This window comes from Scylla paramamosain, chromosome 32 (assembly GCF_035594125.1).
Source record: "Scylla paramamosain isolate STU-SP2022 chromosome 32, ASM3559412v1, whole genome shotgun sequence".
In the NCBI taxonomy this organism is placed as follows: Eukaryota; Metazoa; Arthropoda; class Malacostraca; order Decapoda; family Portunidae; genus Scylla; species Scylla paramamosain.
In genome coordinates, this window is record NC_087182.1 from 12,849,651 (window position 1) to 12,867,886 (window position 18,236).

Here is an 18,236-nt window from a genome sequence, read left to right on the forward strand (position 1 = left end):
GTAATTCTTCAGACTACTGTTCTCTGTATGCTTTAGAGAATACAGTGGAACCTTGGTTACCAAACACCTCCCTTTCAGAACATTTCAGTTTTTGAACAAAATTTTTAACTCATGATTGCTTTGGTTGCCATACCATAATTCGGTTTTCGAACAAAGTTACTTGATTTCAAATACTAAGACACAGCAAAAGCTGCCATTTATTACTAACTTATAATTTCTATAAATATTTCCTTCGTCTTTATATATTTGGAGGAGAGACGCAGTGGGTACAACAGTAATACAATCTTTCAAATAAATTAAATATGATCCCGTTGGAGAGCCTTGACAAGGTTTGGTGCTCAGGAATAATCCCAACTCTTCTGTGGCCCTCTCTATGATCCACAACACCATCACTACTGTACAACTGCATTCTCCTAGTAGCTTTTTCCAGCAACAAGATGTCTAAGTGAAGTGTTATGATCACTTTCTTTTTGGTGGCGAGTGGGGTTGCTCTTCTTTTGAGTCACTCTGTAAGGCTTTCCTCACTTGACTGGTGACAAAGAGAATACCTGCATGGTCTAACCAGTATCTTCTGATGAGTTTCATGTCACTAAATTAATTAGATAAGTCCTTTCTGTATAAATAATTTGTAAGCTGGAGGTGTTGTGGAGGGGCCATCTTAGCAGTGGGAGCATCGGTTATTACCTGCTAAAGTGGACCCTACATGATCAATATTATTGACACAATATACTGACTCATTTTTATTGTGCAATATTTGTTTCTCCTACACAGCTATCTTTTTGATGTCTTCAATATATTGTGTCATTTTTCAATACTGCCCCTTCACTGTCAATAATATTGTACAATACGGAATATTGCGCAATAATATTGATATTGTAGGGTCAGCTTAAGACATGGTCGACTGGTGTCTGAGAACAGATTAATCAATTTATATTGATTCCTATGGGGAAAATAGTTCTGGTTTCTGAACATTTCAGATCTCAAACAGCATTCAGGAACGAATTAAGTTTGAAAACCAAGGTTCCACTGTAATTACAGTTATTATAGACTTGCTCTGTTGTTACATTAATTTACAAGGTAATCATGATTCAAATTCTGATGGTTAAAGAAACAAATTCTAGTGGCTGTTTTCCTCCAGAAGTAAGGGTTGGTAAACTCTAGCAGAGCATATGTCCTCTTTTGTATTCTTTCTTTGTTTTATATTCTGTCCTTGGGTGATGCCGAGCTCAGGACCTATTGACTGTTGCCCATTTTTCCTATCTCATGATGGGATTCACAAAAACAATATTGATTTGCATGTTGGGTTTAGATGGATTTCTGTGGATAAGTGGTAAGTGAAATTTAAGTTAGCTCAACTATTTGTAAGCACAGATTTGGAGGACACTCAAGAGCTGTGTGAATGGTAGGGTAAGGAGGCTCTCAGGCATGTTATTTATCCCCATGGTAATAATTTTTGACTGACCTTTTCTGCCTGGACACCTCTGATGTCTGTTGAGAGTATACACCCATAAGATAAATCCATCCACATCCTTAATCATAGTGGGCTGGGATGTAGTCAGTCTTGGTGTGAATTACAAGTAACAGCTGATGTGAGAATTGATTGCTGGCCTGTGGAATCCTGTTATAGATATATGTCATCCTGATTTAAAACAGATTGAGCATCTTTCTCTAATAAATTGTTCTTCTTTGCAGGTGACAGTGGAAGGAGTAGATCGTCTGGAATTGAGTATAGATGCCAAGAACCACCCAGAGATGCCTATTGTTGGCTACCGTGTGCAATACAAGGAGGCTGGTGAGGATTGGTCACGGGCCCAGTCTACCTACTTCAAGAAAGGTATGAGTTACTGACCTGCATAGATAATGGGTGGAGTAGGAGGAGGGAAAGAATAGGATGCAGAAATGGTTTGAATCTTGGAAGAAAAAGAGGAAGAATAGAGAGGAACTTGAACATGATAAATGCCATTATGATATTTGGGTAGTTATCCTAAACTTGGGAAAGAGGAGGATATGTTGAGAAAATAGATATGAAGTGGAGGGAAATAAAACATTTAAAGATTGTAGTAGAATGTGGGGATGAAAGGAAAAGATAATAACTAAGTGAAGGAGCAGATGAAGTTAACCAAGAAAAGGAGGAATAATACTTGTTCTTCTGTAAGAAAGAGAGGAGGAACAGGAGTAAAAATTAAAGAGAATAATGAGTAGTAGATAAACAAGTGCTGATTCCATTAGTTAAATTGTTTATAAGATTGTACTTATCTAGTTACTTTTTAATGCTCATACAACTCAGTCAAAAATATTACTCAGGCCTCTAAAGGAGAGGGTATCAATCCTCTCTATTCTACAACACATATTAGTCAGGTGCACAGCATATGCAGCAACCTCTGTAACAGGATGTGACAGGAGAACTACAATACTATGTTGAATTTTGAACCGAGTCCTAAATTCTTACCATCTCAACTTCAGTGATTAATCTCCTTCAGTTTCATCCTTTCATTGTACATAGGTTACATCTTCCTACCATTCACATCACAGGTAATAAAAATAAATACATATGTGCTATGTATTGTTCACTTATTTCTGTTTTCAGATTAAATGTGTGGATAAACCACTTGCCACAATAATTTTGACAGTCATGCTGGTTTGCATGTGACAGGAGGAGAGAAAGGCTGGTGTTACACTACTGCCTTTGTGTCTTTGTGTCTTTCTTAAGTTGAAAACGAAATACTATAATTGTTAATGAGTTCTCAGGAGGAAGAATATGCCGCTCATTCATGCTTTACTTTCAGCAAGCATCTATGTCCTGGAAAACCTGAAGAATGATACTCCTTATGTGCTGAGGGCTGCCAGTAAAAATGCTGCTGGATTCTCAGACTACTCTGTTGAGGTAACAAAGAGAACAGAAAAAATTATTTCCTCTGCCAGCACCTCTGCCTCCTTCAGTATCTCATCGTGTGTTGCCCTCCTCCTCTTCCTCCTTGTCTCTGCTAGTCTCTTGTGAACACTGGATGGAGCACTTCTGTAGCTTACTCTTCTTAGCTCAGAATGGAAAAGCTCTTTGATCTATCTCCCAACAGGTTGGAAGCATAATTTGATTTTTTTTTTTCAATTTTTGTCGTATAAGGAGATGGAAGAAAAATGTAAGAACATTTTTATTTCTTTTTATTTTCTAGTTCCAACATCTTTAGAGGAAATCTCAGTGCTGTATGTTGTTCTCACCAAAGGCCAGTAGAATCTTGATGCAATTTGATGCAAGTCCTCTGAAATTTAGAAACAACATGACTTAACTTAGCATTTGTTATATGATTTGCCTTCATAATATAAATATGAATATTATTCACTGATTACGTCTTGGATGTCTTCTTGTCATTTATAAGTAAGTAGAGTAAGAAGGCCAGTAAGCTGAGACTTTGACAAAGACTGTGTATGATGCTTAGTTTTCTGGTGCTGGAGTCCAAAACAATGTGTTTTTGCTTGTGAAATAAATTCCAGGACAAATGGTGTTATGTTAGATTTTAAATGAGACAAGGACTTTTCCATTTAGGAAGAAATCTTTCTGGAAACAAATTACTTTATAGTTTCTAAGGAGTTCCTATATCACCTGATACTTTCCAAGGCCACTGCTGTTGGGTCTTGCTAATTCCATGGTGCCATTGCCTCACACAGGTTCTTACTAACATTTATTTAAAATGCAATTGGAGAATCATTAAGGTAACATTATGTGATGGAAAGCCATATGGAGGATGAAATATTAACCAAGAGTTTTTTTTTTTTTTTTTTTACTTAATTTCATTGATTATTTTGGGCCAAAGTTAATTTGAAACAACATCCTAGTATTATAATAAAGGACTTGTGCTCTCTGTCTTGCTAGTGATATCAGGTGGTATTTATGTAAATAATGTTAGAAATGTTTTACAGCTGCAGCCTTGTCTGTATTAGTCGAACCTGGTTAGTTTAGTTCCACACCCTGAAGACCTGCCTGAAAATGCTGATGAATTGTTACCTAGGTAGACTCTAGTCTGAAAGGAAATTTTAACAGAAGTCTTCAGAGTGCAATATAAAATACAGAAAATCTTTTGCCTATCAGATGTGTAAAAAATATATAATTGAAGAATCCAAAGATAACTGAAAGTTAAATAGGTATTGTTAATAATTTTATAATGTTGAGTCAAGGACATGACTGCATTTTCACTGCATCAGGTGTGTCAAGGGTGAGATTCATGGGTCACTGAACTTAATTATATCTTGTATACCACTTAGTAAGATGTTGTGCTTACCGAGGAAAGACTAAGCTGTTTTCCCTTGATGGTGGTGCGTGTTGGAGTGTTGAACTGTCTCCCTCCCACAACCTCACACCTTATACTAGTGTATGTTTGTTTTCCCTTGGGCCATGTCATGCATTTCCTATTTTTTATTTTATTTTTTTATTTTTTTTTAGCTTGCAAATGTATCCAGATGTTTTGGAATATAGCCTCAAGCAAAGCCAAAATGTGATGTTTAGCATCTGACTGAGCCAGTCTTTATATAAAAGGAGAAGAAAGATTATAGCTGGAAAGAGGCTGAGATTTTGGAATACTGAAATAAATTATGGATTTTTCCCATTATATTGTTGCTGTGATTAAATTATATTATACACAGTTTTCAAGTGAAAGTGATGAGGCTCTAAAAATTTTTACATACATTTAAATGTTGATTTGTTCATCTTTTACATACATTTAAATGTTGAATTGTTCATCTTTTACTATATCATTCATCAATGTTATTTATTTTTTTATGCCATTGCCTTGATAATGATATTCACTGTAGAGTAAGTTACATCTTTTCCATTACTTATAACAATAAAAAAAAAGGAACACGTGGGTGCAGTTTCATACAAAATAACAAAAAAATAAACATTCTATGGGATTGGATGATGTTTTTCTCTCACTGACTATGTGAGATACATTTTATATTTTATAATCTAGGTATTCCATTATTCTCAGCCTCCTCTGCATAAGTGTAATGAGTGGCTGTATGCATTATCTACATATTATTATTGTTTGCTGTACATAGCTAAGAATAGACACTTTTCTGTGGTGTAAATCATAAATTATATAGACATGAGTGAGTATGTTGTCATTTCTGCTTACTCATGTTCTCCCAGAACTCATTTTCCAATTCTGCAGATTAATTATATTTTGCGTATTGCAGGTAAAGAAATAACATTAGTATGCACTTGTATATTCTAGTGTGTGTGTGTGTGTGTGTGTGTGTGTGTGTGTGTGTGTGTGTGTGTGTGATTACATGTGCATGTGTGTGTATTTGTGTGTGTGCACATGTGTATGCATGCATGTGTGTGTGTGTGTGTGTGTGTGATTTTTATTTTTTTAATTATTTTTTTAAAGGCATCCAAACAGAAGGGGATAATTGTGCTATATATAAGTACACAGATACATACAAAAGTGAACCCAAAAAGAAATGGGACTAGATCTGTCTAAACCACTTTACAGTATTTATTGCTTAACCAATTGTGTTCCTGTGTTGCACAATAGTATACTTAAGCAAGTACAGCTTAATTGTTTCACTGTACTTGTTTTCTCAGGTAACTATTCCTATATAAAAAAACTGCTCTTGATGTAGCATGAGCCACAAGCAACGAGTGAATCTGAACTTCTTGGTGAAGCTTGCAACTGCACCTACTGAAAGGCTTGGGATGCTAAAGGGAGTCTGTGGAGAAGAGACAATGTCCTGTATTTCTTTGAATGGCACAAGTGATTGAAGGAGACCTGGGAGGATGTGGAAGATGACTTGAATTCAGGACAACCTTGAACTGCAAAAATCAAAAGTGAATGAGCTGGTGTGAAAGGACCAGAGGTTGTTCCTCAGGATGATGGCAGAGAAACTCAGAAATTGCAAGAAAACTATAAGAACCAGACAACCTTGCAATGCACAAGGTTTGTGTCAAAATGGTGCTCAAATTTTTTGTGGTTGAAGGTCATCTTGATTCTGGGTCATCCTCCTTTATTCACCTGGTCATTGTTAAATCACTTGTGTCATTCAAAGGCACACATATGGGACATTATCTCTCCTCCATGGACACCTCATAGCATCTTGAGGCTTTCAGCTCATGATTTTTCAAGCTTCTCTAGTAACTTATGATTCACTTATTGTTCATATTGTATGCTGCATCAGTAACAGTTTGCCATGCAGGGAATAGTTGCGTGTATGGTGAAAAGATAAAAGTTCTGCCTGCTTTTAAACCTTGATATATTATGCAATACAGGAATACAGTTGGAAACAATGAATACTATAAAAGTGACTTAGACAAACCTAACCCCATTTCTTTGTGAGTTTACTTTCTATGTATATTAACTTCCCTGAAGATGTAGACCAGGTGTCTATCTTATTTTTCCTAATTCTTTTTGTGTAATTGTTGTATAGCCATAAATAACTCTTTAAAGCTGGCAGTGGTGTGTGTCTGTGTGTGGGGTAACTGACCACTCAGCCACCATTGTATATTGTCGATAATAATCTACCCAGCACTACAAATTGTCATTTAATTTTTATTGCCACTAGCAGTGATATCTTGAGCTCGATCCTTGACTTAGCAGTGATTATGTTCATATTACCACTTGTTTTTGATAGAAGGTCTTCTAGTGAGCTATTTGTGGTAAAATTGACTTCATTGAATAAATTGATGTATACAAGTAATTTTGTGCATGTCTTGGTACTATTACCATAGCAGAGCTGGGTGGAGATGTGGCTCACAAATAATATTGTGATTTCTGTAACCTACATGAGTCTGAGGTAGAAGAATGACATTGATATTCAGTTACAAGCAGGGTCATAAATTCTTCTTAACACACAGACTGAACAACAAGCAGCCCATTCCTCTCATATTGGACATTGAGTTATCATGTTTAACCATCCTTTCCTCACTAAAACTATATTGACAGAGTTCAATTAATGAAATGAAGACTCTCTTTCTATTCTGAAATAATCTTATTCCACATATATGTGACATCCTGTAGGCTTACTCGTATATAATGAAATTAAAAAAAAATTATATTTGTCCTTATTTTGAGACACAAGGCATGATGTCTTTTCCATCAAACTACATTTAAGAGAAATCTCAACATCTTCATTGCCACATAATTAATTTATGTTTATCCTCTTGTGTAAGAAAATGGTTCCGGCTTTTTATTCTCAGTTTACATCCCTTTGTTATTAGTTATAAAATATGCTATTGCAACTTGCTGTCCAGCAAACATGGAACATGTTGCTGACCACCCAGCTTTTGTGTGCATCCCAAATGCATCACATAGTGGTGTGTGTGTGTGTGTGTGTGTGTGTGTGTGTGTGTGTGTGTGTGTGTGTGTGTGTGTGTGTGTGTGTGTGTGTGTGTGTGTGTGTGTGTGTGTGTGTGTGCGTGCGTGCGTGCGTGCGTGCGCATGCATGTGTGCACACATCAAAATGGGTCAAACAAGGCAGTCAGGACCCAAGACACACCTGTGAAGTGAAAAAAAATTTTGTATCCATATAGTAGTACACAATTTAGATTAATTTTTAATGTGTAGTCACTTATCTAACCAAATTTGGTCTGCAGTATTGAATGATTTGAGAATCTGTGTATGTACTCTTGAAGTGTGAATTATCTTTAAGCTGGATCTTTAATGTGATCACTTATCTTAAGGCCTCAGAATTAACTCAAGTGGATGAAATTATTTTAAGACTGCTAATTCTAATAATATCTTACTTGGAAAGTATTAATTGTATTGTAACTATGATCCATGGGTTTGCTTGTGGGAAATGGGAATGGTCGTGAGTGTTTAAAATGCTGTACTTGCTGCTTCTCTGTTACTACTACTATTACTACTGCTGCTGTTCCTGCTGACACTTCTGTGTGTGTGTGTGTGTGTGTGTGTGTGTGTGTGTGACTGAGTGAGTGATCTGCTGTGCCTATTTGCTGACTGAGAGACCTGCTGATAAGAGGCAAGTGTGAGGGATGGAGTTCTAGCAATGTGGCAGTAGAATTTATTTAGTTTTGTTTTTTCTTTTTCTTATAGAAGAAACATGTGAAATTGAATTTTCTCATTATATATATATATATATATATATATATATATATATATATATATATATATATATATATATATATATATATATATATATATATATATATATATATATATATATATATATATATATATATATATTGAATTCATTACAACTACAATATTAGTATTTCCACTGATTCATTAATTCCTCAGCAAATTACTTTCCACGACCTCCTCCTCCACATTCAAGTTTCTAGTTATTTTTGAGGTTCACTTTTTGTGTTGCGGAGGTTACAGGTTATGATGACCATGCTAAATTATGTTGTGGTGGTGCCCCTGGTCAGTGCCCCAGCCACCCCCTGTCGTCCCTCGGTGTATATAATGTTTAGCTCTTTGCTGAACCAATAAAAAGTCAAAAGTGTCATGAGACTTTGCCTAATTCACCTGACCTTACAAATATTAATTAAGTGTGTGTGTGTGTGTGTGTGTGTTCAAGACAGAATCTAACATATTAACAGAAATTTGTAAATCATTTAGTCATAAGTATTTATCAGGGATGAAACTGGGCAACGAGTGGACGAGCTTGGAGAAGAGAAACTTTGGTCATTTAGATTGGTTCGACCGAGTAACGAGTGAACGAGCAGGAGGGGTGGGATGGAGGGGGCGACAGGAGGCGTGAAGCGAGGGGATGAGCCAAAGAAAGGTTTTGAGGAACAGCGCCAATCGACGCCGCGAAAGGTAAGGTGGTGGCTGCTCTGGCTCACGGTATTACTTCAGGTATGTAATTCGGTTTATTTTTGTATCCTTGGCCGTATGTAGTTTCTAGGGAGAGGCATTGTTTATATGGTGAACTACTAATCTGAAGTGTGGCAGAAACGAGCAGCCTCTTATTTACGTATATAATAACCACGTCAGTGGGAATTTGTGGAACAAACAAATGACTATGGCATTATTAACATTATTTTCAATATGGTGGTTTGTGTCAGTGAGATTTGATGACTTTAATGTTTGAAGATGGAATAAATGCCCCATGTGTTAACTGGTTAACTTGGTAGGCTGAGAAGAGGCGTTATGGCCCTGTGCTTTCATCTCATTTCTAACGTCTAAGTCGCTGGGTGAAAGAATGTGATTCTGATATTCTTAATGTAAGGTTATGCATGTTAAAATGCGGATGACCGATATAATTAATTATCATTAGCTACATGGCTAGACGGCTTGGGCGAGTTCACCACTTATACGATTCACTTAATAAGCTTACAACTCGAGAACAGGCAATAGGGGGATCGTCTACAGAATTTGGCAGGAACTAGAGGAGAGATCATATTGTCCGCTAATTTGATATCAACGACTGGTCAACTGCATAATGCTTACTTATAGTTCAAACGGAAAGTAGCGAGATAGCAACCTTAATTCCCAGTGTTGTTTAATGCATTCATTCCTGACAAGGTATAGGTGGTTGCCGAGTTGCGGAACAAGGCATCTTTATTTTTTGGATGCCAATCAATAATTACAAATAACGTGGCGAGTAATGCCGTAATGTCTTTATAACCTTGTCTAAATTAACGGAACAGTTCGCTGGAGTTGAACTGAAGCAGATATATCCATTATAGGATGTGATGACTCGCACTTGGAGCTTGAAGCTGTTGCGTCATAACAGCTCAGAAGGATTCGCCCCTGGTGAGAGTTCGTTCACCGGTATTACGAGGTTGTATTTTCATTTTGATATTACTTCAAAATAGTTGTAGAATTTCCTATTTTATAAGGAGCTACGTGATCTTTTAATAAAAGTACTTATAGCAGCAGCAGTAATAAAGATGCAACATTTAGTATCTATAGTACGTTGTGTTAAATTGTCATAATTAAGAAGTCGAATTGTGGAAATCTTTGTTCATCGTTAGTATACGTATATAGTGTATACAAGGATTTATGAGACCTATTAACTCTTGCATAGAAAAATAACTGACCGATAATATTGCATAAAATAAATACATAAGTGACATTAGGGTTCATTTGTAATATTCTGAAGTTTCACTTGTTTACATAGATAAGTGTGTTACGAGGAAATGATCTGGGAGGTGGAGGGAGAAAGCATTAAGAGGACTAATGATGTTGTACCGCAATTAAAAGTTAATGAGAACCTGAAAGAGGGGAGAGGGATGAGCAAGGATAACTAAGGGACAAGGGAGGAAGTTTCCGAGAATACTCTGTCAGCGCCGTAAAGTAGGCGGAGGAACAGCAGAGGAACATTTTGTCTTGCAGTTTGAAGACAGGTAGGAATGTTCTAACTCTATATACGAAGTTTCTTAATTCACGTTCCTTAGGTAAGTGTTGGTTAAGAGGGAATCTCTTATGGGGGTTTTACACGGTCAAGCATATTGGCCAACACGCTCATCAAACCTCCAACACAACATGTTTGAAGAGTGTTTACACGTTCAAACCAAACTGACAGACAACCTCAGTCGGTGCCAAAAGGAGAAGGAGCAACATGTCACTTACCCAAGACGAGGTGATGGCAGTCGGGATAGTGATTGCCCTCAACGAAAAGAAAAGGAAGCGTTCAAAGTGTATACAAAGGACTGGTTGCTGAAAAGGGACCAAATTTCACATACCAATTTAATGAAAGAGCTGAAATTAGACCCAGATGAATGGCGCAATTATATGCGCATGGATGAATCAACATATTTAGAACTTTTGAATATGGTCACTCCATTCATTACATGTAAAGACACCGTAATGAGGAAGTCCATTAGCCCTCATGAACGGCTGATCGCAACACTGCGTTTCTTAGCAACAGGCCGATCTCTGCAAGACTTGAGATTTTCAGCTGTAATGGGAACTAGCACCTTATCCAAGATTATACCAGAAACTTGTGTTGCCATCTACAAAGTACTTAAGGATTATTTAAAGGTGGGTTATGATATGCAATATTATTTCTTAAATTCCTGTTTGAGTATTCTTTTGATTTCACCTTCCACAAAGCCACATGCTTCCTGCATATATTAATGAAATCCACCATTACTTCCCTTTCCTTATCCTTAACGGCACACGTGTCACTCATTTTGCAACTGATACACTACGCCTGTCACTGAAGGAGATGTTACAGATGTTACCTCGGCGAGATTTGAGTATGTATGACGATTCAAGACTGATGACCGTTCACACGTTCAAACATAGACATGCACCGAGCAAGCTCCGCCCACAAAAGTCAGGCCCCGTCAGACATCCGTCCAACACGTTGGTCAAACGTGTTTACCCCTTTCACACGTTCAAACATTCTCTCAAACGTCGTGTTGTCAAGCGTGTTGGCCAACATGTTTGACCGTGTAAAACCCCCATTAGGTCTTACGTGAGACAAGCATGCTTATGAGCGTCAGTGGTTAGGGACGAGAGAGAGAGAGAGAGAGAGAGAGAGAGAGAGAGAGAGAGAGAGAGAGAGAGAGAGAGAGAGAGAGAAGGGGGGGGGGGCGGAATTGGCTTTTAAATGGTTGAGCAGACCCGGTAATAGTTACTTAAGAGATAGGAAGGAATTGGCTTTCAAATAATGAATGGTTGAACAGACTTGGTAATGAAATAACTAAATACGTTATCAGGATCTTTAAAAGACTACTAATTTATGGATGGAAATGATAAGTGGAAACAGGTAGACATTTTATATAAAAGGGACTACCACGTGTAGGTCTGACGGCTTCCTTATTGTCTTTGTTGTTGCCATGAATCGCTTGCCCAGAAAATCTGGGTACGGAAGTTTGGAAGTTGTAATTAAAGCAGTTATTGTTAAGTCTATGGTCCATAACTAAGTAGTGATTTAGATTTCTCACTTTGCAATTGGTTAGCTTTTCAATGCTTATGAGTGGCTTATTGGGAAGGACAGTTATATTCTCTAGTTTACGTACTCGAAAACCATTGAAATTTGGTTCAATGCTTAATTAACTTCGAATATTCAGTGTCTCCGTCAGTATTTTCCATAGTTTGTTTTATTTAGTTGACTAATGTAACCGATGTCTTAAATGTATTGCTTAGAAACTTTGATAGCATTTACTAGTAATTCCTACACATTTATATCTGATAGTTTTTACTATTTATATCTGATAGTTTTTACTAGTAATTGCTGTAACTGCCATACATTTATCTTATAAAAATTGAAAAATGTAAGACATTTACTTATATATTGTCAGAGGCCAAGCAAAAAACATATGAATATTGATACTATGACACGAGCACATTTATTGGATCAGCTTTTTAGAAAATAATCACTACTCCTTGAAAAGAGAAAATCGGTAATTGTGTGTTAAGAGCTCTGTGCAGACGAGTGGTTGTGCCCGGTGGGTGGCGCAGTCGGCAGGTAAAATTCTATCAGGGGTTCCCGATATCACTTGGAGTGGTACGATAAACATGGCACGCAGTATATACTGAGAGTAAAGAAGTGTTGTGTAGCGTGGTAAATACTTTGTGCAATTGCTCTGTGTATGAAGAAAAGTAGAAGCCTATGATGCAAGGGTTGGCTCAATAGATGTTAACCAAGCAAGGTATGGGCAGCGTGGCTCAATATTATTAGTTAACCAATGTCTGGCAGCGTCGAAGCTTCTCAAACCACCGGACACTGCCTGAATTCGCTGAATGGGGGCTCGACCATTTAATGGCTAGCTCGCCAAATGTGCCAGATAACGCACATGCCCGCCGATCAGAGCCGCTCGTCTGGACAGGCCTCTTTACATGAACAAAGTTGTCTAGTTGAGGTAAACAAAGTAGTCTAGTTGAGGCTCAGTATATTTTATTTGTGTATCCTTTTTACTAAAATTGAATTGAAATGTATAAAAATATCTGATGACGCTATATCCCCTGTCCTCCCTTATTTATTCTTTACCGCCCATGTCACCCGCGTGTTGCATTTACGGTTTCTGTTCTAACTGCCCATACTGGTTGTGGTGCCACCGACTCAACCCCGCAGTTATCCTGGAACTGTTTGTTGCTCTAGTGTGGGTATGTCAGACGTAGCAACAAGACTCCATCCTATGACGTTTAGTGGGTGCCGGTACGAGGAAACTCGGATTGTGGATACGCATGGGGTCTTCACAGGATCAGTGGGCAAGTGTGGCTGCCGAACAGAACGGTAGAGCTCCGTTCAAATGGAATTTTGTGTCGTTGAAGCTGCTCGAGAAAAGTGTGGTTGTTTAGTTCCGCACGTCTACATCGTAATTTTCCACGCATTCTCTGGTCTTATACTGAATCACCACATGTGCCTACTAATTGTGTGACCAGCCATAAAACGGATGGAATTAGTCTGGCACTGATAGAGTAGCAGACGCGCCATACCAACACTGGTATCATGGCTCTGTTGTCCCTATCAAGCGTGACTACTCTTTCTTATAGTTTGAATTGAAGTTACGTGAAGTGCAGTGCTGTAATATTTGCCAGTCATCTGTTTTGTTGCATCTGTCCTTCATCAAGACGTGCCCACTAGTTGATCACTACAGCGACGCAGAGAATACGCGTTCATGGCCAGATCTCTAATTAAATTATTATATTTTCTTCCTTTACTCCGCTGCGTGTTAAATTATTCTATTTTCTCCCTTTACTCCGCTGCGTGTTACATATACCAAGATAATAATATGGTCATTATATTGCATGTTTTAAGTGATTTAGGTGTTTCTTTAATAACCATAATTTAGCTCTTACTACCGTCGAAACAATGATATTGCTAGTAGTCTGTATGCAGCTTGTATTAAAGCGACTCTCTACCACTACTTCACTCCGTTAAAGGTAATTGTCTGACAGATTAAGATGCCGCTCCCCATAACAATGCAAAGCTGGCAGTTTCTAAAACAGGCGGCTGACATGGCTTAAATTTAGTTTCTACGCAACCGTGGTATGTGGAAAATATTCATTGTATTATGAGAGTCCGTCAGGCACTTCGTTTTATACGCTGCCAAGTAATTTTTATTAAGTTTCTGCACTTGTTAGGTTGCAATATATGGATGATCTGTGCTTTGCTGTCGTCGTGTCGAGATCAGGATGTCACTCGTAATTTTTGTCGGTACAATATTTATTAACTAGTACGTAAAGACTTCTGTGGATGACTACTACGTTGAAGTGTCGGTACAACAAAAATTACGCAGTATTATATTACGATATAATCATATCGTAATAATGCTTTAAACAGTGCTTTCACTTCTTTCAGAAACTGCGTATATTGGCTGGATGTTATTTCCATCTGAGGACAGTATGAGCCGTGACTGAAGCAGCCTCCTTCACGGGACGGTCAATGGAGTTTCAGATGCCCTTGAGTTACCATCCTCACTGCTAGTATACTTACTTTGTCTATTTTTAAAACGGTATTTTTAAGCTTTGTTTTTTTCTTGGTTTTCAATTTTTTTAAGCCTTGTTTCAAAATTTTTAAGCCTTTTTAAGCCTTGTTTTCTTGATTTTCATTTGTTTAAATATTTTTGTTTCATTTTTATTTTTAAGGCTTCGCCCCCGTTGTAGATTTTAGACACTGGTGGCTGGTGTGATGTGTATTCCTTTATTGAAAAACGTTTTCCTTTTTAGTGGAAATTATGGTTTGTAAGTTCGTCCTGGAATGCATCCACTTAACCACTAGTAATAAGTGTTTTTCATTAACATTTTTCTTAAAACAAGAAAAGAAAGTCGGGATGGTTTTAATATTTTTTCAGCTTGGCAGTGGAGGATGCGGCGGCGAGCGGCACGAGAGAAGTTTGCAGCGAGGCCAAGCAGCGCCTGAGTCCCTCTCCAACACCCGCGGTAGACGTGTATGTCTATATGGCCCCGTAACTTGGTGCGTCAGACTTCGAGATTGACTGGTTGTCGGTTTTTAAGCAGCTTTTGTTAGTAAGAGTTCGCAGGACTCTTTTACAATTGTTTGGATTTTTTTTTATTTATTTATTTATTTTTTATAGCTGTTATCTGTAAAGGTGATCTCCGGACGCCCTTCTAGGTAGTTATTTAAGAAAAAACAAATTTTAAATAAATAAAATGAATAAAAAAATCATGTAATTTATCTTTCCTGATGTGGAAGTGTAGCAGAACAATGACTACGTGATCCCCGGACGCCCTTCTAGGTATTTAAGCGAAAAATACAATCACAAAAATTTATAAAAAATTGTAATTTTTTTTTCCCTCTTGTACATTTTTTAATATTGTCATACGACATACCCCAGGCATATTTAGTTAGACGTGTAGTTATCACGTGCGAGATCCAGGTCTCCTGACCATGCTGAGTGAAAAAAAGTTAGGTCAGTTATATATATATATATATATATATATATATATATATATATATATATATATATATATATATATATATATATATATATATACATATATATATATATATACATATATATATACATATATATATATATATATATATATATATATATATATATATATATATATATATATATATATATATATATATATATATATATATATATATATATATATATTAGATAGATATAGATAGATAGATATATCGCCCAGACTTATATCAATCCATTTTTAACAGCCCGAGAATTGGAAAAGAATCAATTGGTACGGAAAGAAAATGATCGAGACCGTGACTTTACCCCGACAAAGATCCCTAACGCCACAAACCACAGGAAGCTTCTACTTCTATCCCAATCCCAACGTGAAGGTTTGTTGAGTGTCCTCCAGCAAGCAAACGTAACATTCCCGGTATGCAGACACTTCACATTCCCACACACAAATACTTACTTATCCACAACAAAGTATTTAGAGTGGGATCGTGGATATTATCCACGATCCCACATACAGACAATCCCTCCCGTGGATCCCACTCTACATTTACTTTTCCCCAGTGGAAATATCCACAATCCCACTATGTAGACAACTATATACTTTAGAGGTGAAAATTTCCTTCAATTATCTCCACACAATTACGTAAGGAAGGGAGCTTCTACAAGATGTGTTAGCTATGACTCAGTGGATCCACTATGCCATATGCTCCAGTCCTGCTCTAATACACCGGCCAGAGCAGCAATACTACCATCACATGCACGGTACGTGTGAGACAGATTCTGGCGGGCTCTCTCCGCGTTCCCATTCCGTGCTAAGCCTCCCCATGCTCCCTCCTGTAAACATTCATGTACTCTTTATCAGGGATTTCTTTCACCTATTTAGTCTTTCCAATCCGGCTTCACTCGCCTCGACGAGACTGCACGCTGACCTCGCCTCATCTTCACTCTTTCACTCTTTATGAGACGAGTCCTTCATGCATATTGTCACATTTCTCACTGCATTCTGAAATAAACATGGTTCTAATGGCACAGGTTGCGGTTGGCATTAAAACATTATCTATCGATTATCACTACTCAGTGAAGTAAAGAAATGTACGTATTTACTGAATCACTTAATGAATGAAAAATCCACGAACACAAAAATTATGAAAAAAAATCCAATAATTTAACTATTAAAATATCGAGGAAAATCTACGGACACGAAAATCTTTAATTCACCTACTGATGCCTTTTTAGGGAGACACTATTCTGCATAGCACACACGCGCATTCAAAGAGAGCCATGTTCCAGAAAATGTAAGCGGCGCCCTGTGCGACGGTCCACAACCTGTGGATGTGGATCGGGGGGCGTGACTGTCTTCTCGTTCTTTTGTCTCGACTCTTCCTCCGCACACACGCTACTTCTCCCTCTCTCTCTCTCTCTCTCTCTCTCTCCCCCCCCTCCCCTCCTTTCTTCCTTCCCACGTGTGTTCGTGCGCATACACTTCTGGCTATGTGTGTGTGTGTCTGTGTGTGTCGCAGTGTCTGGCGGCGTACAGCAGGCCAGGACTCCTCCCCGTCCCGCTCGACGCAGGTGTGAGCCAGAGTGAGGCAGGTTGGGTCGGGCGGGGCCGCTGTGGTCCGGGCAGTCACCATTGAGACGTGGACGCAAAAGGTCGGGCGGCTCCCTCCCTCTCGCGTGTGCCCGCCCCTCCGCCTCCTTCAGCCACGCAGTGAAGACCTCGGCCCCCCATAACCCGCCGCTTCAGTTCTCCTTCACGCCCACATGGCTAACAGTCCACGAATCAGGTGGAAAAGAACGTGGGCACAAATCTTACAACTTTGGACTAGTACACAACTTTTATGAGCAAAGTTTACAATTAGCATTATATTTTTTTTCTCTGCAAAGATGACCAGTCCAGCCCAAACACTTAAATGACACACGTATTATTCAGTACAGTCCCTTCATGAACACAACGTGACTAAGGCAGGAGTGGTATCGAGTCTGCATCCAAATCTCCCGGCGTCCTCAGCCTGATCCTACCGCGACGCCACGCCACGCTGCCGCGGATAACAGCGCCCCGCGACCACCCATTCCGAGACCATGACTTGAAAGCTCGCTAAAAAGCACTCTAAAACTCAATCACACCACTCGATTCAGTGGATTTTTTTACGCTTAAGACAAAAAGGAGTGTGAACTCGTGCACTTTTTTTTTTATTCTTATTTCTTCTTTCGTGTTGCTAAAAAGTTACCATGAAGTTAACTCGCTCCGTCAGGTGAAGTGGAGGAGGGAAGTGCACGCGTTGGCCCAGGTGGTGGCCTTTCCCGCCCATACAAGTCTGAGCAGCAGCGGTAAACCCTCTTGATGGGGGACATGACGACGTGGAGGAGGGAAACACTCTGTGGTAATTGAAAGTGCCGCCCAGTGCCAGCTAACTCGAGCAGCGGACTACATTCCTTTTATTCTGTGTTAATGAGAGTAAGAGTTCACGGCCGCGCCGGAGTGAGACGCTCTGAGGTGATGCACGTGACGCGACCAGGACGAGGAGGAATTGACTCTCTCTGATAATTCGCCAAAAAAAAAAAAAATCCAGCACCTGACCACATCACCGCCACTTACCTCCCTGACGGGGGTCCTCTCAGCATGCCGCCCCTACCGCCCCTCCACCTCCCGCTTCCCTCCCCCGCCCCCTTCACTGGCAATGGGCGGGGGATGAGTGCCTCCGCTCTGGTAGTGGTGCTTCTAGTTCTCCTGTCGGGGCGAGGGTCAGGGAGTGAGTTTCCAGACCGAGAGTGTTGTGACTCAGCGCCTCCACCACCACCACACTACCACACCGTCACTTCCACCTCCACCACCACCACCACCACCACACAGCAGCCCCCGACTTACGGTGAGATTATGAATCCTTTGATGTTTAAGGCCACACATTTATGACGTAACGTACACTGA

The 18,236-nt window shown here is 38.9% G+C and overlaps 2 protein-coding genes across 10 annotated transcripts in view; one reads left to right on the top strand and one right to left on the bottom strand.

Moving 5' to 3' along the window:
* Positions 1-8,455, top strand: part of LOC135089214 (neural cell adhesion molecule 1-like) — a 92,226-nt gene extending 83,771 nt beyond the window's left edge. Inside the window, exons 10-11 of the mRNA XM_063984576.1 lie at positions 1,693-1,834; positions 2,787-8,455. Coding sequence (XP_063840646.1) covers positions 1,693-1,834; positions 2,787-2,998 — 354 coding nt within the window. The 3' untranslated portion in view covers positions 2,999-8,455. The remainder of the gene's footprint in view (positions 1-1,692; positions 1,835-2,786) is intronic.
* The window catches only part of LOC135089215 (uncharacterized), a 129,056-nt gene continuing 113,963 nt past the window's right edge, over positions 3,144-18,236 (bottom strand). For 4 of the 9 annotated variants that reach the window (XM_063984583.1, XM_063984577.1, XM_063984587.1 and 1 more), the window contains 3 exons: positions 17,907-18,038; positions 16,183-16,310; positions 3,144-3,257 (listed from right to left, as the gene is read on the bottom strand). In XM_063984583.1, the coding sequence (XP_063840653.1) occupies positions 17,980-18,038 (59 nt within the window). In that variant the 3' untranslated portion in view covers positions 3,144-3,257; positions 16,183-16,310; positions 17,907-17,979. Of the gene's footprint in view, positions 3,258-15,135; positions 15,265-16,182; positions 16,311-17,906; positions 18,039-18,236 lie in introns of those variants that run through there. The other 5 variants (XM_063984584.1, XM_063984579.1, XM_063984578.1 and 2 more) reach the window with 4 other exon arrangements.